Source organism: Tyto alba, unplaced genomic scaffold (genome assembly GCF_018691265.1).
Source record: "Tyto alba isolate M040663 unplaced genomic scaffold, T.alba_DEE_v4.0 Super-Scaffold_27, whole genome shotgun sequence".
Lineage (NCBI taxonomy): Eukaryota > Metazoa > Chordata > Aves > Strigiformes > Tytonidae > Tyto > Tyto alba.
In genome coordinates, this window is record NW_024881301.1 from 31,894,728 (window position 1) to 31,913,859 (window position 19,132).

The 19,132-nt window shown below is 39.5% G+C and overlaps 1 protein-coding gene across 6 annotated transcripts in view; it reads left to right on the forward strand.

The window, feature by feature from the left end:
• Positions 1-19,132, forward strand: part of COBL (cordon-bleu WH2 repeat protein) — a 161,955-nt gene that overhangs the window by 47,081 nt on the left and 95,742 nt on the right. For 3 of the 6 annotated variants that reach the window (XM_042798183.1, XM_042798182.1, XM_042798184.1), the window contains exons 4-8: positions 6,479-6,689; positions 7,440-7,668; positions 9,789-9,833; positions 12,239-12,333; positions 15,686-15,769. In XM_042798183.1, coding sequence (XP_042654117.1) covers positions 6,479-6,689; positions 7,440-7,668; positions 9,789-9,833; positions 12,239-12,333; positions 15,686-15,769 — 664 coding nt within the window. The remainder of the gene's footprint in view (positions 1-6,478; positions 6,690-7,439; positions 7,669-9,788; positions 9,834-12,238; positions 12,334-15,685; positions 15,770-19,132) is intronic. The other 3 variants (XM_042798186.1, XM_042798185.1, XM_042798187.1) reach the window with 3 other exon arrangements.

Genomic DNA, 19,132 nt, shown 5'->3' on the forward strand with positions numbered 1-19,132 from the left:
GCAGGTGCACACAAACTGTTAGCAGATCTGATAGAGGCAATGGCTAGACGTTTAGAAAGAAAGTAAGTGGGAAAGCTCGCAAGGGTTACCGGACACTTCTGTTTGTGATTCTCACATGTAATACTTTCAGTGGGGAACCTATAAGTAAAGGGATCATGCATCTGTCTCAGTTCACACTGATACTGAGGAGGACTTCCTGATTAACACAGATACAGACATTTAGTGTCAGCAGCTTGAGAAGTCAATAGTATTTGAAATACATTACAGAAAAATGGGGATGTCTGCAGCTAAATGATGTTTGGTTTGGAGTTGTCAGCACATGGATGGCCGATACGCAGAAGAATAGACTGGCCAGTTGTTGCTCCTGCTGTTATCTAACATGTTACTCAAATTCTCTCTTACATGTGATGCACAGAGAGCAGAATACTAGAACAAAGAATATTTTCACATAATTCTCCGTGAAAGACTCTTAAGTGATATTAATTGTGGGCTTATAGATCAACATACGGAATGGTGCCACGAGAAAGACTGAAGGTGTGAAATCAGACCAGGCTGATAAAACGTGAAAGAGGAGGTGTTAGAAGATGAAACAGGGATATACAGCAAAAGGGTTAAAAATGAGCTTAACTAAATAATAAATAGGGGTCAGGTCAAAACTACAGTAGTTCAATGGAGACTTTCAGAAAAAAAAAATCTTACTAGAATAATTTACAGATTAATTTATGTTGGCAGGGGACACTGGAACTCATCTGGTCTAACTCCCTGCTTACTGCAGGTCTCACAAGAGCAGGTTGCTTAGGGTTGTCTCCAGGCAAGTTTGAATACCTCCAGGGAGGAGGTTTCCAAACGTCTCTGTACCCGTGCTCCGGGGCTTCCCATCCTCATGGTGAAAAATTGTTCCTTGTACCTAAATGTAGTTTCCTATGTTGGCACTTGTCTCTTGCCTCTTGTCTTCTTGCTGTTCACTGCCAAGAAGAGTCTGGCTCTGTAACCCTACCAGTTGGTGCTTAGACAGCAACAAGATCTCCCTTCATCCTCCTCATCTTAAGACTCAGCAAACCCAGTCCTCTGCCTCTTCTTGTCTGTCATCTTGGTGTTCCTTCTGCGCACTTGCTCCATTATGAAAATAAGAGCCAAATATATATAAGCAAAATTAGAAACGAAATAGAAAAGCATTGATGAATATCTGTTTGTCATGCATCCTGTATTTCTTTTGATGCAGCTTTCTATTTAGTGTATTCATTTCTGGTTTTGTAGGAAAGCTTCTAATCTTTTCATGAAGTTCCTGCTGTGCTTTGAAGCATGAGAAAATCATAATGACTAATGCTGTTTTCTGGTTTTAAATGCAGATAGTGAAAACACCAGAGACTTCAGGCCATCCGCTTTACACCACTGTTTTTCTTTTCCAATCAATTGTCACTTTAGATTCTTAATGTGTGTTTGGCATTGACCTAAATAAAGAAGATTCTTTCCTCTAGTTTGAGATTTATCTTTTATGGGCATTTGTAGCATGCAAGTAGATGGTAAAAGGAAAGTCAATGTCATTTGATGAGTACAGCTTTATCCTACGCATTTGTCTCCTAGATGTACAAGGCTGTTTTTTAAAAATGGATTTCTCTGTGTGATACAAGGAGATTAGTCCAAGACCAAAACAACTCAGTTGTTTGCCTCTTAAACTATAGACATCTTTGCTGCATTTTACAGGTGAGCAACAGGACACAAGTGGTCTGACATGCTCAAACTTGATCAGGACTTCAGCCTGATAGATATTGGCTGACAAAGTGGTTATTCTTTACTGTCCAGAATTGGTGTTAAATCATAGGATGATTTGGGTTGGAAGGGACCTTAAAGATCATCCAGTTCCAACCCCCCTGCCCCGGGCAGGGCCCCCTTCCCCCAGCCCAGGGGGCTCCCAGCCCCGTCCAACCTGGCCTTGAACCCTTCCAGGGAGGGGGCAGCCCCAGCTTCCCTGGGCACCCTGGGCCAGCGCCTTACCACCTTCACAATAAAGAATTTCTTCCTTATAGCTAATCTAAATCTACCATCTTTCAGTTTAAAACCATTATCTCTCATTTTACCACTACAATCCCTGATAAAGAGTCCCTCACCATCTTTCCTATAGGCCCCCTTTAAGTACTGGAAGGGTGTCAAACAGCTTAGTAATAGAATATCAGGACAAAGCCAAAGTACTCTCCTATGCTAAGAATAGTTGTCTTGGACCATCTTGTCTGAACCTTAAATTGGGTTCATCCTGCAGTTTTATTTCTGTGCTCTAGTATTTGCTTATCAATCATTAATGTTTGGAGTCTGTCACATAGTGTTTGGTCTCTCCACCCAAAATTTTAGCAACATGTTATTAAAATAAGAAAGTAATGTGTTTTTTAGCCGAGTAGCTGGAAAGGCAGGAGACATTTAACTTCTTCATTTCAGCTTTAGGTTTAATCCTTTATGATCAGACCTGCCTGCATTTCAAAACATAGTATGCTCTCTACCAGGTCTTAAAAGCAGATTAAAATAAAGTGCGGGTATGTCTGGAACCAGATGGAAGCAAAGGAAGGATTGAGCCATATTCAGCCCAAGGTTGGAAAGAAAAGTTGGTCTAGATTAATAGATGACTCAGTACAATTTTCTTGCTATGTTTAGTGGCTCTTTTCTGTGTGTTACTTGAAGTAAAACTCTTATTTAAAATCAAGATGAACTGTATTACAGTTTAGAAGGAAAATTTTTCAAATTGGTGAAATTAATCTGATGTATGAATAACTTCATTGCAAGGACTTCCCAGGTCTCTTACTTCTCTGGAAACACATTAATTTTGAATGTTGTTCTACAATTCCTTCCTTTTTCTTTATTTTTTTCTTTTTGGTCCTTTTGAAGTTTTGTGGAAATGATTTTCACAAATTTTTACTTTGGGAATAATATGCTATTCACTTTGAAGTTGTTTCCAAAACTTCAGAGATACTGCTTAATTTATAATCCTAAATGGTACAGATGAAGCCTGGGGATGCTTTCCATGGAACAGTTGTGTATGTTAAGCAGCATGGCTGAGGATGGGGTGTTGCAGACTTCCTTAAGTGTTATATTTAACACACACCTGCTCTGTAATCAACAGTAAAATGAAACCTCAAATTTGTCTGGATTTTTAAATTGTTCATTGTCCAGACAAATTTGTTCAACTTTCATGATTGTCTATAACTTCTTTTCTCAGATGACTGGTGTGCATTCTGAGCTTGTTGCAGTTGTGGTACTGTTGCTGCTGAGCATATTTTTTCATTTCAGTGAAAGGTGCACAGAATCATAAACTAATTTTGACTGAGGTCATGGTTTAAGCCCAGAGGGCAGCTGAGCACCATGTGGCTGCTTGCTCACTGCTTCCTCCCCCTTGGGTGTGCTGGGAGGGGGAAAATATAACAAAAGGCTCAGAGGTTGAGACAGGAACAGGCAGGGCTCGCTCACCCATTTTGGTCACAGGCAAAAGGTAGACTTGATTTGGGAAGAAAGAACATCAGTTTCATTTGAACACCACTGTCGCCACGACTAATTTACTGATCAGAGTGTGACAGTGATAATACAACCACGTCTTGAGAACACCTTCCCCCCACCCCTTCCTTCTTCCCGGGCTCAGCTTTGCCCCCGATTTCTCTACCTCCTCCCCCCAGTGCCACAGGGTAAGGGAAGGGGTTGGGAGTTGAGGTCAGCTCATCACCCATTGTTTCTGCTGCCCCTTCCTCATCAGGGGGAGGACTTCTCACACTCTTGCCCTGCTACAGCGTGGGGTCCCTCTCACAGGAGACAATCCTCCAGGAACCTCTCCAGCATAAATCCTCCTCACGGGCTGCAGCCCTTCAAGAGCTGCTCCAGTGTAGGCCTCTCCCACGGGCTGCAGTCCTCCCAGCAACAGACTGACCCAGCACGGGCTTCCCTCCCAGCATCTGCTGCACCGTGGTCCCCCCGGGGCTGCGGGGGCACAGCCTGCCCTCTCACCCTGGGCTGCGGGGGAGCCTCTGCTCCGCCACACCTCCGCCCCTTCTCCTCCTTCTTTCTCCAGCTGACCTCAGTGGTTGCCTAGGTATCTTCCTCACAACTCCTCCTCCTCTCAGGTTCCCCTTCTTAAATACCTTATCGCAGAGGAGCAGCCACCGTTACTAATTGGCTCGGCCCTGGCCAGAGGCAGGTCGGACTTGGAGCCGGGGGAGCTTTCAAGAAGCTTCTCAGAGGGGCCAGTGCTGTAACCCCCTGCCCTGCTACCAAAACCCTGCCACACACAGACCCAATAGAATAAACTATATTTTTTAAAAAAACAATCCTTTCACAAGTGCTGTTCTTTTTTTTTGTGTGTGTGTGTGTGTTTTTAATGAAATAGCTTACGTGAGGCAAGATAACTGTCCAAATTTGAATGAATTATCACAGTATTACGCACTACAGAAATATATTAGTGTTCTACTTTAAATAGAAATGTCTAGCATAGAACACCATGTATTGCGGTTCTGCCACATTATTTGCTTTTCTCTGAAACAACAGTAATAAGGCTGAGGAAAAAAAAAACACATGCAAATTTTAGTTTAAAAGAAACATGTCTGTAAACAGACAAGCTGAGATCTGTATCAGGAGAACTGACACTTTTTTAATGCTCCCTGCTACACACCTTAATGAATATTCATGTAAATATCAGTGTAGGTGGGGTTCTTCTATAGTTTGCACTTAGGTGTAAATTTTTATATTGGTTTGTGGTGTGTTACATGTGAATTAAATATGGTTGTGAAATACAGATGTTTGCAACTTGGGGACAGTGCCAGAATAAGTCATCATGAGATGACCTGATACAGTTTCGATTTAGATACCACGCGTTCCTATTTAGATGCTCTCTCTATGTTACCAGTTACCATAGTACTCTATTTTTCTGAAGCCTCCTATACATATTAATGACATCTGTTTTCCTTGTTTGATCTTCAGCCGTCATCTTCTCACTGTGTTCTTCCCTTTTTCAATGTAATCACCTAGTCCAGATTTTCCATGCTTGCCACTTTTTCAGCCCACACTGCATAACTTAGTAAAACTTGAAATAGGTTACTGTAAAGAAGGTCCTTGCTCATCTCTTGCGTGGGAAGAGCTGTCACCTATGTATGTTTTAGGCTTTCACCTGATAATAAGGGATGGTTCTCCATCTTTGCCATTAACTCTCCAGGCTTCTTCACCAATGTCTTGAGCAGTTGTTGGCCAACAACATATACATAGAAAGAAGATGGGCAGCCCCCCACAGAGCAGTTTCTGTCTCCCAACAGTTTGCAGCTGAAGGGCAGTTCTCAAGCTAAAGATGTTATGGTGGTAGCTAATAACCCGCAAAGGTTTATTTTCTTTGAATTTGCTTGCAATTTGAATCTCTATAGGGTTTTTCCAGTTTACACATTAGAAAAGATGCCAGTTTCTTTGGCAAATATACTGTCTCTGCAATTATTTTCACTTCTAGAAGAAAAATATCCCGTGTATATGACAGACTTCAGGTATGTCTGGTAATTTTTTTCAATTTGTTTTGTTGATGACAGATGGTGGTTTATGAAACGAAAACTTTGAAGAAACATAACCAGTTATAATAAACATGTTTTCTCTGATCCTGGATGGAATTTTAGGGACGAAGGTTTTGAAAAAAGAACCCTTCAGCACCTTGCTAGAAGAGAACTTCTGGGGTGTGGAAGAACATAGTTCGTATCTGCTGTGTCAGGCAGTACCAAGCTCCTGTAAATGTTGAGTTATTGACACAAAACAGAGTACCTCCATGTGGAGACATGGAATAAGAGAGGGTCAGTGACTGACTCTTTTAACCTCTTAGTCTTAGAATCACATCTGCACTGAGTTCCTGATAATGCAAATACCTGAAACTAGATGTTTTTTTACAGGGTTAATATCCTCACCGAAATAAATATGGAAGGGATCTCTTGGACTTGGAAATACTGCTGGTGTCAAATGGATTGGGGGGGACTTAAAATTGTAAGCTGGGGGAAAAAAAACCTGCCCATCTTTTGTTCCAGATTTAAATGCTCCATTTTGAGTTGTGTTACGTGATGGTTCAAATCTAGGTACAGTTTACCATACTGTGAGTGCATCGTTTTTTTTTATATCTTGTCTTCGTGTTGAAGATCAGGGTTTGAATTGGATAATTTAATGTATGGATTTAGCAGATGAGATGCACTTTGTCCGCTCTTGGCTTATATTTGTTCGTGCTATTATTGGCACTGTTGTCTGCCTCATAGTGAATAGTTAATTGCCAGCTCGTAAACACACCCTGAAGTGGGAATATGTTTAATTCCTAGCATTTTATCTGATCTGTTTAGCATTTCAAAGCATGAGCACTGTTCCCTCCCAAAGATGGTTAACCAGTGACACATCCACAGCTTGTATTGTCTTTTTTTCTCCCATATTAAAACAGGTAAATTTTGTAGCAACGTTTTTCTCATGCTAACAGCAAATATCTTCTTCCCTGCAGTAAAGCTGTGATGGATCTATTGGTTGATTTGTGCAGCCAGTATCACTTAAATCCATCCCAACACAATCTTGAATTGAAGTCTGCGGGAACTCAACAACCTCTGAGTTACAAGCCAAACACTTTGATAGGAGCACTGGACGTACAGACAGTTCTTTTGAAAGAGAAGGTTCCTGAAGAGAAGACAAAGCGACCTCTGCCAAGGGTTCCTGAGGTTGGTACTCTGTAGGGCTAAAATAGTGCCATGAAAATTCATTTAATTCCTGCGATTGCAAGCAGTTCTTCCAAACTTTGCATCTTCAAACCAGATGGGAAAGGTTTGAGATTGACTATAACCTGCTTTACTAGCTTAACTGACTTGCATGCAGACTGGCAGGTGCCTGTCTGGGCTCCAGCATTTAGACAAAATGTTATGTTGCATGTAGCTGGAGATCTGTTCTTATAAAGGCCCTTGACTGAAGACTGATGTGGTTGAAATTTGCAGTAGTGGCTGAAATGAGGATTAGTGTTGAAGTAGGTAGGGGTTTGGTGGTGTTTTGTTTGCAACCTTTATCGAGGATTTGGGAGAAGACTGATCATTTATTAATGTCTTTCACAGGATTGTGAAGATTCAGAAGTAACCGTTTTCCAAATAGGTTTGCTGAAATTTTTATTACCCTGATTCAGTATAGCTATTTGCCCTGTTAGGCCTTTCAGAGTGGTAGTTGTAAACATTCCCAAATTACATGTGCCTCCAATTCCTTTTCCTTATTCATCTGTTCTTGTGAATGTCTTCTTACAGACAAGGGAGTTCTGAGATGTTTTTAAAAATTATTTTTAATAATGGTTTTTGCATTAGTATGTGTGTAGGGTGAGTTTGCCTAGGAGGAGTCAAGACAAAATGGAAGTCCCCGGTGCCTTTCTCACTGTAAGAGAGCCTAGCTGTTGTGGAGGGAGGAATGAGAGTTTGTGTTTGTTTCTGCAGAAGTCTGTGAGGCTGGTAGTGAACTACCTGAAGACGCAGAAGGCTGTGGTTCGAGTTAGTCCAGAGGTGCCTCTCCAGAGCATCATCCCAGCTATCTGTGAGAAGTGTGAAGTCAGTCAAGAGCACATTGTTCTTCTGCGAGATGGCATCACTGGGGAGGAGCTGGAGCTCACCAAGTCCTTGGAGGAGCTGGGGATAAAGGAGCTGTATGCCTGGGACAGAAAAAGAGGTGAGCTGAGACAGAAGGCAGTCGCTGCCGTGTTAGATGGTGTGCAGACAGTATTATGGGCAACTTAAAACCATCGGTGCTTTCGTTCCTTTGGGGCCAGGCTGAAAGAGCAGAGACATCTCAGCCTGGCGGGCTGCACAGGTTTGTCAGTGAGCCGTGCCCGGAGCGGCAGCGGGGCCAGCGGCGTGCCCGGCCACCCCTGGCTGCTCTCGGGCCCTGTGCCAGGCTGGGCTGGCCCCGGGCAGGGCGCACGTTGGCCTGGGGCAGGGCAAAAGGAGGAGCTTTGCTACCTCCTGGGGCTGCTGGCAGTGCAGGTGTGCGTGACACGGGGGCCTCATCCAGGCAGAGCCTGTCACCAACCTGTGCTGCGGGGTGGAGAGAAAGAAAGGAGAGACATGCCATAGTCATGGCAGCTGCGAAAGCTGAGGGGCAGAGGCGACAGACGAGGTCTTACGAGAAACAAACTGTGGATAGGTTCGGAGACGGTTCCTCCAAAGTCCGAAGTCATTGATGGTTTAGTGAAGAGGAGCTAAGAGGTATTTGTATTTAACATTTTGTTCTCTTGTTTATTCACCCTCCCTTTCTGTTCTCGTAGATGATACTGTAGCCGCGACTTCTTGGGCTTGAATTTTATCAGCCTGATTGTGTATTCAAACAGCATAATTATGCGATGTTCTTTAAAATATACCTGCTTTAAAAATACAAGCGCTACTTTCTTTGAGGTCAGAAAGTGATATTCATTAAAATTGTCTCCCGCAGTTTGTCTCAATCGGTATCACTTCCAGCACAGTAAATGTCCTTATTTATTGTTTAGATAACGTCAGTCTTGTAGGCGCTGAGCAGCAGGCTTATTTTTTATTTATATAGTTATTTATTTATGTTGACGTTCTGTCTCTTCTTTCAAACTCCTTTAGTAAGTGACAGTTCTACCTCTGTGTGAGTCAAATTTCAGTGAGTTTAGACTTTTAAGTAAGCTAAATGTCTCCTTATCCTTTGAATTGTTAGGATGCTCAAAAAAGTGGCTGACAACACTTCATAACTCAATCGCATGTTTGTTTGGTTTTTTAAGGCGTGTTTACTGTAATTAAGCTAACCATTTTGGAGCAACATATTGAACATGCAGCATATCCAACAGGATTCATTCAGCATACTTTGTGGACAATTTATAGAGTAATTAGCCTAAGCCTTACTTAAACTCTTTTCCTTTAAAATGAAAGTGATGGTGTATATACTGGTGCAATGTTGGTCCTTGAGTCTGGTTGTATCCTCTACAGTCAAAATAAAGACTTTACTTCAGGGCTGAGTTTATTGCAGCAAATTATGTAACACTTCATAGTGTGCTGCACTCTGCATCAGAATTTTTAAAATACTTTATTCTTTTTTAACCTTTCAGTATACCTTTAATTATGATACACCGTCCGTCTGTGTGTGTCCCCCCAGTCCCATTCCCGTCCCCCCCCCCCCCCCCCCCCCGGTTCTGAATGTATTTCAGCCTTTTCTGCCTTCCTCTTGCTCTGCACCGTGGTGTCTGATAAGAAAAACAGTAGATACATATAAAATTTACAAAAGGATTGCTTTGTTCCAGCAAATTCCTTCTTCCCATGTTCTCATTTGTAATCACGAAGAGGAATAATCCCGTTGGTTTTAGTAGCAGTTGGTCTATGAATTGGGCATTGAGTAGATGTCCAGTCTGTTTAGTTATGGGAACCAACAGATTTTTAAAACACATCCCTCTAACGAGTAAGGCACCAGAGGTGCTGAAAGCATAGGCTGTGTTTATAAGAGCAGTTTCTAGAAAAACTTCGTGCTCGTCATTCTCTCCTTCCTTGAAACAGCAATACCGAGTGCTGAAGGATTATTAAAAGACAGGCTCTGCTGCCACCTGCTTACTTAATTCGAAGTAGCAGTTGAAGCAGCTTCATGAGTGGACTGGGGATTAATAAAAACGAAGCTAAACTGCTTCTAGTAGCAGCTCTGCATGTCTGTTGTCAGTCAACATGTTGTTCTGTACTGCTTAGGAAAACAAGTACCAGGAGTAATTAATGAATATTGTGGTTTACGAGGCAATATTAGAACTTTAATATGTCTTCTCTTGTCCTTTCATCACCTGCCTTTTCCAGTTCCTCCATCAAAAACTCAGTCTGAACCTTCTCTGAACTATAGAGGTACTGTACAATGCTGCTGAAGGAAAACCGTCTTTCCCTCACACTATGTTTAATGTGGGTTTTGTAGATGGACCTTTAAGAATGTCTTGTAACATTCTGTAGAGAAACAAGCTATTTTTGATCTGTGTTGTCTTTTGCAGAGTGTTGTTCACATGTCTGCTTTTGGTCAGAACAAACACACTTCTGTGCATATTGCTTCTTCAGTAATTGCCATTAAAATGCCAGCAATTAACAAATCCTGTCATTTAACTGTTCTGTGGTATGATATGTTCCTGTACAGATTCCAAGCCTTTTCAGGTTTCCTAAAGGACAATTAGCTGACTTTCAGAAATACTAACATTTCAGAGGTCTGCTGGGTTCAAAATTTATTTGGTAGAAAGGACAGAATATTTTGAGATCTATGACATCTTCCACTGATTTCAATTTACATGCAGTGAAGCATTGTAATATCAAACCTAAGTATACACATTGGATAACTCTGAATAGATGCTGACTTCTGATTTGCTACAGTAGGTGGGGTTTGATTAGATTACATCGGTGCTTCTGCTTCTAGTTAAACAGAAAATACACATATTTAATATATCCTTTTCTCCTACTGAGTCTGTTATAATACATTGTTTAAATTAATTATCCTCAAGAAAGGTATTCTGTATATCTAACTGGCTTTACTTCTTTGCATTACTAGTAAACGCAACATAACCGAAATAAAACTGTGGATAACTTTACATTTTCAGGAAGGAAGTCCACCTCCAGCAGGTGACAGCCATCGAGCAAATCTTAGCTCATGGCCTATTGCTTCTTGGCTTCACTAATGCCAGTACTTTTCCCTTTCATCCTCTTTCATTACTTGCTGTGGCTTCCTCTTATACAGAGCATCATACGAGGGGGAATATCTACTGCATTTATTTAAGAAAAATTATTACATATTTTATAAAGATTCCTTGTTGTTTTGAGATTATACGCTGTGTTTAAAGTACCAATTTGTTGGTATTATACAATGTTTAATGGTAGGGTTGATGATCAGCTGTTACTGACATAGCTTATGCTAGCCTTTCATCATTATTGTTCATAGTTAAAGACTATGTGAGTAAGGGAATCATGATCCACATTTAGTTGCAGCCCAGCCCCAAGCAGAAAAACAGCAGTTTCTGGTGAATGAGCATAAGCAGCGCTTAGTATGTGAGGAAAGTATTAATTTATTACTGTATTTTTTTCTTGCAGTGGAGTTGCAGCCTTTCTTAAGGATAGTTTCTCCCTAATTTCCTCTGGGTTCATCATCTTTATTCTTCTGTTGTGCTCTGAATTGCTGTATGTGTTTAACACCATCTAACACCTGACATTGTTGATATGTAAAAGTCACCTGCATGAAAATCATGTGCTTTGTGTGAAATGTGAGCCAGTTTACAGTTCTGCAATGAGGGTTTTTTTTTTTTGTGTCAACAAAGTCAGCTTGCTTCTTAATTGATATTTGCTTCTTGTTATTAGACAAATAAAACAATTATTTATAAGAGAAAGCAGTTTTTCTCTTCACATCAGACTTTCTGTGTGCTATTGGGATAGTCTGATGTGCTTGGAACCAGGACGAAATCTTTATAGCAATATGCAGTGTCCATTTTTAAAAAGTGGGACAGCTTTACAGTCTGTAAATTGATTATAAACCCAACTGTTGTTCCCTGTAATGAAAGACCTTATTTTGCTCATTCAGCTTGGCTGGTGTGGGGGAAACTGAAGGGAGACTAAACGGTCTGGGCATTCATATAGTTCCTTAGCTGGTTCGAGGAGGACATGCATATTTGAGCTCCTATAGCCTGAAATGAGTACAGACTCCCCTCTTTTCCCACCTGAAGTAAAAGCACCAAGATGAGAAAAGATTAGCACAACTAACTGGTTTGAGTTCTAAGGAGAGACCTTTTTCCGAGGGAAAGGTCTCTTTCCTCATCATGGAACTTTGTCCAAATTCACACTGAGAGTCTTTCCATTAACTTCACAGCGTTAAGTCAGACATGTGAATTGTTAAAGATCTTTATCATCGTCTTTCTTTAAAATGTTTTGTTTTAGTATGACAGTATGCCATGAGTTTTAAGTGAGACATCCAACAAGTATTTGTGAACATTAAGGACCTTGCTCATGTTTTGCCTTTTAATAAAGATTACTAAATTGTGATTGAACACTTACTGCAGTTTATGAAATTATTCCATTTGCCTCCATTAGATTTTGGAACAAACTCAGAACAAATAAAAGTTTGTTAAAAAAGAAAGTGCAGGATCTGGCCATTATTTAGATAATTCAGTTCATAACATCTCCAGCTCATAAAGATACATCATTAATCCAGGTTGTTTAAAAATACTGACCTTCTGAATCTTTGTTGCAGAAATGTAAAAAATACTCCATTATAATTGTTTCAGAACCAAGTCCAAAGGCTTCTGTAAGCAATGATGCAATAGAAAAAGAAAAGACAAGACTTTTGGGATTGTTTAAAGCTGATAGAAGAAGCAGCAAGGTAAGTGTTCAGCAGTGTTACTACCTCACTAAAGAGAATTGTTTTCTTTCCAGATTTGTTATGTCTGTGGGTGGTGGTGTGCATTTGGGGTTCTTTCTTTTCTTTCTCTTCTTTCTTCCAAGGAGTAATCTGTTAGCAGGTGCATCAACTATGTTTAATCGGTGCACCCTCATGGAGATATCAGCTGCTTATTAAAGGAGTCAGGAATGTGGACCGTTCCTTTTTTTTTTTTAAATGCTTTGGGTTAAGTAGGTTTTAACAAAGGGCAGTAGGTTCAGGCAACTTATGTCCACTTAATAGAGCTCAGATTACAAAATGTATTTATGAAAGAACAGATGTAATATAGAACAATTATGATATCAAGTAGAAGTGTCTCATTAACTCTTTTGTGCATGGTTGATAATTTGTTTTAAAACATTTATATCTTTAGGAAGCTCTGTTCAGTCATGCTATTGCCATCTCCAAGTCTGTAAAACCAATGAATCAGGTGTAGAAGAAATAACTTGCATTATTAAACTGAAGAATCAGTATCTGCTGGGGTGCATAACTTTCTTTTTAATCTTGAGTTGAAAAATTTAAAAAATAAATTTTGTATAAAATTATTTTCTTCTGTTGAGATGCCTTTGTGAAAAAAGCTATCATTCATCAAAGAAATCAAATACAGAAACACTTTCTAACTCAAGAGCATAGAAAAAACACCAGGCTTTTTACTTCATCCTTTTTGTTTCCTTTGCTGCAAATATCAGTGTCAGCTGGTTTTGGTTGTAAAGTGTTTAGAGTGTCAGAGTAAAAACGGAATTTTCTTTTGTCTAGTTTAAAAAGCCCTCCAAGGCTTCTGCAGTGAAATCATAAAATGTGTGTCTGATTAACTGGTACTAAGAAACATATGCATGTTAATGGACCGGTGTTTCACTTACCATTCCAGTCTTCTCAGTCATGTTTTTAAAACCGTGAAAGCTTTCAAAAATCTTTTACTTCTCTACCCTTTTGATTATAATCAAATTTGGACTGCTTTTGACAGGGAATAGTTTCCTTTATGGACACTGGGAAATACTGTGTTGAAAAGTCTACTCTGTCGTGGATGTTGAGCTATTCTTAATGTCTTATAAAGAACACATGGAAACTGTATTTTATGACGTAGGAAGTCAGTCACATTCAGAGTGTTTATCCTCTGTAAGAAAATGTTTTCCATTTAGAAGGATACAAAAGCATAACTGGAGCAATAATGCTGTATCTGCCTGGAAGAATCAAATAAACAAGGGAGCTCAGCTTGATCCTCTAGAGCACACTGTGGGGCTGTACTTCCTCTGGAAGAACCAAATTCATTACAGCATACAGTTTCTGCATTATAGTTTGTCCTCTGATTCCATTCTCCTGAACGGTGATAGGAAGTGTGTGCTGTTGGAATTCTAACGCCCGAATCAACTCAGATTTAACTTGTAAAATATTCTTGCAACCTTAGAAAAAGTTGCTATGAAGCCTCCCAATTCTGTGGTTACTGCAGTGGGTTTCTCACAGCCGAGTTTGGCATGAATGTCCCAAGACTGCAAACTCCTCTCTCTTTTTTTTTTTTTTTTTATTCTTTTCCTCATGTTTGTTGATCAAAGACAAAGGAGGCGATACTCTGAGGGGTTTTAAAATGCAAATTTTTATAGATGCTAGGGGTTTGAGGATCAGTTAACAAGTTACAAGTGGTATTTAACTTAGGAAAAAGTAGGAACTGTACAAACAAGGACAAACAACAGCCTCTAAATCCAAGGTAAAGGTCTAAGTCTTTCTTGCTGCTAGTTCTGCCAAACTAATTGACTTTTCTTGGTCATTTCTTTGTTGGAGTCTTTACTTTCAAATGGCAAATACTCTGTAGGAGAAGAAACTAAGTCAATCACTTTTAATCCAGGGAGGAAGTAATTGTTGATTTTTCAGTACAAACCTCTAGGAGTTTGAACCCAAATAGATGGAAGAATTACTGAAAACTGAAGAGTAGCACAGCACACAGGAGCAAGCAGGTGTTAACTAGCCACAGTACAGCCAGCTTGGTATTGTGAAAGATTTCTAGCCAAAACAGCAGTGAAACTGCTGAACAGTTAATTAGCAGAATGAGGGCAAATTATTTAAGTGCTTTTAAGAAAGGATTTGATAGGTTTATGAAGGGATTATATAATGGGATGCCTTGTGATTTCAGGGCCCTGGTATCAAAGGCTCAGAGTTCCTAAACTCTGTTCTTTACGGTTACTCTTATATTTTTACTCCACAAGACTTAAGTGGGTTCTGCTTAGTTATTTTTTAATTTGTTTGCATTATGATTTGCAGCGGTGCTCTGTGTGTAAATGTACGTAGTCATGTGTAGTCTGTATTTTAGAACTCTTTGATAGCAAGAATTGTCCAAAGACTTGCACAGTGGTAGCGCTGCAGAGTTGCAGGCATGTACAAGGTAAAGGCAATTTCTTCTGCAAGGGAAGAAGAGTATTAGCCTGTGTTGCAAAGTGTTCTGGATCAGGTGTCACTGCACACTACAGGCCTACGCTCAGATTTCCATTCCCACACACATACTTTCTTTCTCAGCTAGCTCACTGAAAGCAATAATCGTAGTATGGCAATACACTAGATATATTTTTTTGAAAAAAACTTTCTGCCATATTAAAAACACTGTGACATAGAATGAAAGCAGAGTCCTGTTCTCGTGGCTGATACAAATGCATTGAAAGTATTTATTTGGTTAACTTTGTACTGGCAGGCTTAATGCCAGATCAGGTATCATCTTGTTCTCTGCATTCTAATTTTATGCTGGATCAGTTACCCTCTGTTCTCCTGCAGCTGGCATAAAAAACATAAAGGTGGCATGAACTCCGTATCTTTTTGATGTGAAATGTAGTCATGTGCCTGAGGTCAGATTGGCACTGCTAAGCAATCCAGTAGAGCAGAGGTCCTGTGCTGACAATCATGGGGTCTAGGCTTAAGTAGGGTATATGCTAGTGTGCAGAAACAGTCCTGTCACTGGCAAGTGGCAGGGAAGAAGTTTTCTGCTTGTTTGCCTATGGCTGTAAGTAAAGCAGAAACTTCCAATCTTGTCTCTGGTGCTACAGGAGTTGCTTACTCCCTGTTTTCCTCCTTGCCCGAGAATTGTTCTGTTTCTTTATATTCTTGTTGTTGAGTCTCTCCGCTAATGCATTGCTTTAGGGCCTTGCATCACAGAAATTTTGCAGACTATCTCAAAGTTTCTCAGCAATCAGGTCCAGCACTACTGCGACAGTTTGTTTTGGTTCTGCAATGAAGTTTGATGCTTTGCTCTGGCATGTTTTTGCTGTTTTGTTTCCTTTGCTGCTGCTGTGTAGGATACTTGTTTGTGTTGCAGACAGAAGAACACTTGAGGATGAACAGAGATTATTGTGAGGAGGATGTTTTTAGTTCTGCATCTACAAGTGAAGGAAGCTTGGATGTAAGTACTAACACAGCTTGTAGACGCTATTGCATTCCTATTAGATCCTGCAGTTTGAATAACCAGAAACCACTGCTATTCTTGATGCTTAGCCAAGTAGAAGTAGAAATAGCTTATTTCTTATCAGGCTTAGCTGTGTGAGCATACAGTTTGCATACCTTGATGAGGTTAAAATACAATGCACTGTCTTCAGATGTGTTAGCTTTGCTATAAATAAAGTTTCTTTCTGAGTTAATTTCTAAGCAGTTGTGAGCAGAAAGTGTTTTAACCAAAGACATAGGTATGACTGGAAGACAGTGACAGTGCTACATAATGCCAAGAGTATGTTTGTCTTATCAGTGACATTAAGAGGGGACTTTTTTTCCTTATAAAACCACATTTCGTATTTTTGTCCCTTTGCATGACTTCTGCAGCATGGCAGCATTACATTTATTTCATAAGTAGCTTGGGGGTGGAGAGTAGTTTTGTTTTAAACACTGGAAATAAGGGAAAGGATTTTTGTTAAGTAATTCCATAGGTTTTCGATTACTAAAGTCCTGTGAACCACATCTAGAAGGGTTTTCAAATGTCTGATGGACTACTAAATTATGAGGATTTGGGTGTCTAATTAGGAAGTGTGAAACCTAAATATTTTTGTAAGGCTGTTCTGATGAATTAGTAATCATAACAAATGTCATGTCTTTATTACCATATTTTCAAAACGTGGAGAAGATGCTGTTGATGACATGATAGAAGCCTGAAATTGGAGGTTCAGCTCTGAATCCCCCTTCCACAAACACGTGTTTGGAAGAGGAGTGCTGATCTAGAAAATATACAGCCCACTAGCCACAGAGAATGGTGACAGAAAATTGTGGAAAAAAATGGAAGAGTGAGACAACGTATCCAAAATAAAAAGGATAATATAAAAGAATTCAGAAGAGAAATAGATGGAGGAATAATTGGCTGTGAGGTTAAAAAACACCTGACTGCAAATCTGTGAAGACTTCATAGTGAAAGAGTACTGAAATAGGAAAGCTGCTTATGACACTAAAAATTTGGGTAACAGTATAAAGATGAATGTTTTACTGAGAGGGCTCTATTTAAAATAAAGTCCTACTAGAGAATGATGTGGGTAATTGAAATATACTAAGTAAAAGTGTAGAAAAGCCATCACAAGCTCTGCCAAAATAAAATCATTTTGTGGTTTCTATTCACTGCCATTATAAAATTAGTCTCAATATCTTGATACCAAGTACTAGAATAGAAGGAGGAAGAAGAGGAGGGATTCCAAGTGAGTTTAAGAAGGTGGTTCAGATACTGTAAACTGTATTTTACACCAGTGTGTGGTGCTTTCCTCAGAAGAGAGATGTCTCTTAATTTATTTTTGTAGGGAACCTTATAGGGTGAATCATAAAGATCTTTTTTTCGCCTTTGACATTGATAAAAAAAAATTTCCAAACTGTCTTGGGACATGTAACTGTCTTCTAAAGGTACAGGTGATAGGGAGCAAAGGGATCTTGAAGAGGTAAAAAAATGTTTTCTTTTTATTCAGTTAAACGAACATGTCAGGGATTTAAGTTTTTTTCCCTTTCCTCTTAAGAGCAATTAATCTTCGAGAACAATGTAGCTATTGTTCAGTGTTTATATCTTTCACTTCTGGCTTGACACCTGTATTTGTATGAGCAGTGATCCTGCTAAGACATAAGTACATACTTAAATGACTGTATTGACATAGTTCCATTTAATTTGGTACTATTTTGTTGAAACTTGCAGAAGATGTACAAAATAACAGATCCACTCAGCAGCACAGAAGGTCTATTCTTTGAACAGGCTAGATGGGCTTCAAGAAAAGTTTGGCATAGATAACTTGTATTAAAATAAAATACAAGTGGAAATGCCAGTGAAAGCACTTCATAATTTTTAAAATTCAGCTTTGCAGTTCCTTATGGGTTAGACTTCAAGACCCTCGATCCTTCCAAGTAATTCTTTATTCCACTTCTTCAAAAGATATCCTCACTTATTTACTTCAGTGGAACGGAGTATCCTCATTCAAAATAAGTGGTATCTTATGTAGCTATATATGTGAAATACACATTTAGGATCATTATATAGAAGTTTCATTGAGCTAAGATAGGACTTCTGGCAAAATGTCATCCAGTAGAGGCTTCCTCTTTCCTCTTTCTTCGGGTCTACTTTCTGTTACTGTTTTGGGTCTGAAAGTATTTTGCCTGTGCTGTGGAGGAATAAAAGCCAAAGTTGCAGATTTATTTCTGAAAGAAAAATAGTTTGCCATTGCCTGAAACACAGTGCCAGGAGATACACTGGCTGGATGAGGAAAATATTTTCTTGCCTGTAAGGAAATAGGCAACTCCTGAGGTAAGGGCATGAACTTCAGTATGCTTAATTTAAATCCTTTTCTTACTATTGTAGTGGTGATTTGCACTGAATTGCACAGAAAAGTAATTATTCTATTTTGGGTATTGAGTGGGGGGTTTTTTGAAAACTGGGCAATGTGAAAGAATTGAATAAAGATGGAAGAAATAAGAGATCCTTAGTATTTATTCAAGCACAAGTTATATTTGCTTTTTAACCATGAAGCCATTCTCAGTGCCCTGTTTATCTAATTATTGTTGGAATTATTAATGCCTCTAAAAATACTGTGGATTGTTGATGGCTAAACAGATTTTTAAAGTCAAGCTGGGAAAGTCAGCACTTATGCTTGAGGTGAAAGGACATCTTTTCACAGTATCAGCAACAATAAAGGTGAAAAAATAACAGTTTATTAACACCTTAGAGAGAGAGAGTGTAAAGATGGAGAAAATAATTCTCCTTGACAGTCCTCTAAGTGCATTATACCACACATCTGTAAAGGATCTGAAATCTAGTGATCTATTTTAAATGAAGCAGAAATCTTTTCCCTTATTCTGTTCCAGTTTTGTGCTCAGCAGATGAACTTTATATTCGGGTTAACTTTCCATAAATCAAATGCTGTTGAAATATGCTGGTGTATAAATACAACATACAAATGAAGCGGTTGGAAGTTGCAGCACAGTTAACTGTATTCCACTTTTTGTGTGCCAAAGGCAGTCAGAGCTGGAATTTATCACAGCTGGGGAAAAAAAGGGAAGTCCTCTCTGCCGCTTGGTGTCACTGTCCTCAAACAGTTGATCAAGATGAAACCCAATATTTGTAACGCAGTGCTAAAATTAGCTGGTTTTATTTTTGGGGCCTTCGTGTTTTCATAAATCAAGAGCGAAAAAACACATCTCAAGTGCTGAACGACATGTAGCTCTGGTGTGGACTTTGTTTATGTAATAAATCAGCTTGGGAAAAAAATATTTAGAAGTACAGCCAGGGACACTTATCAGAGGATTTGAAACTTCA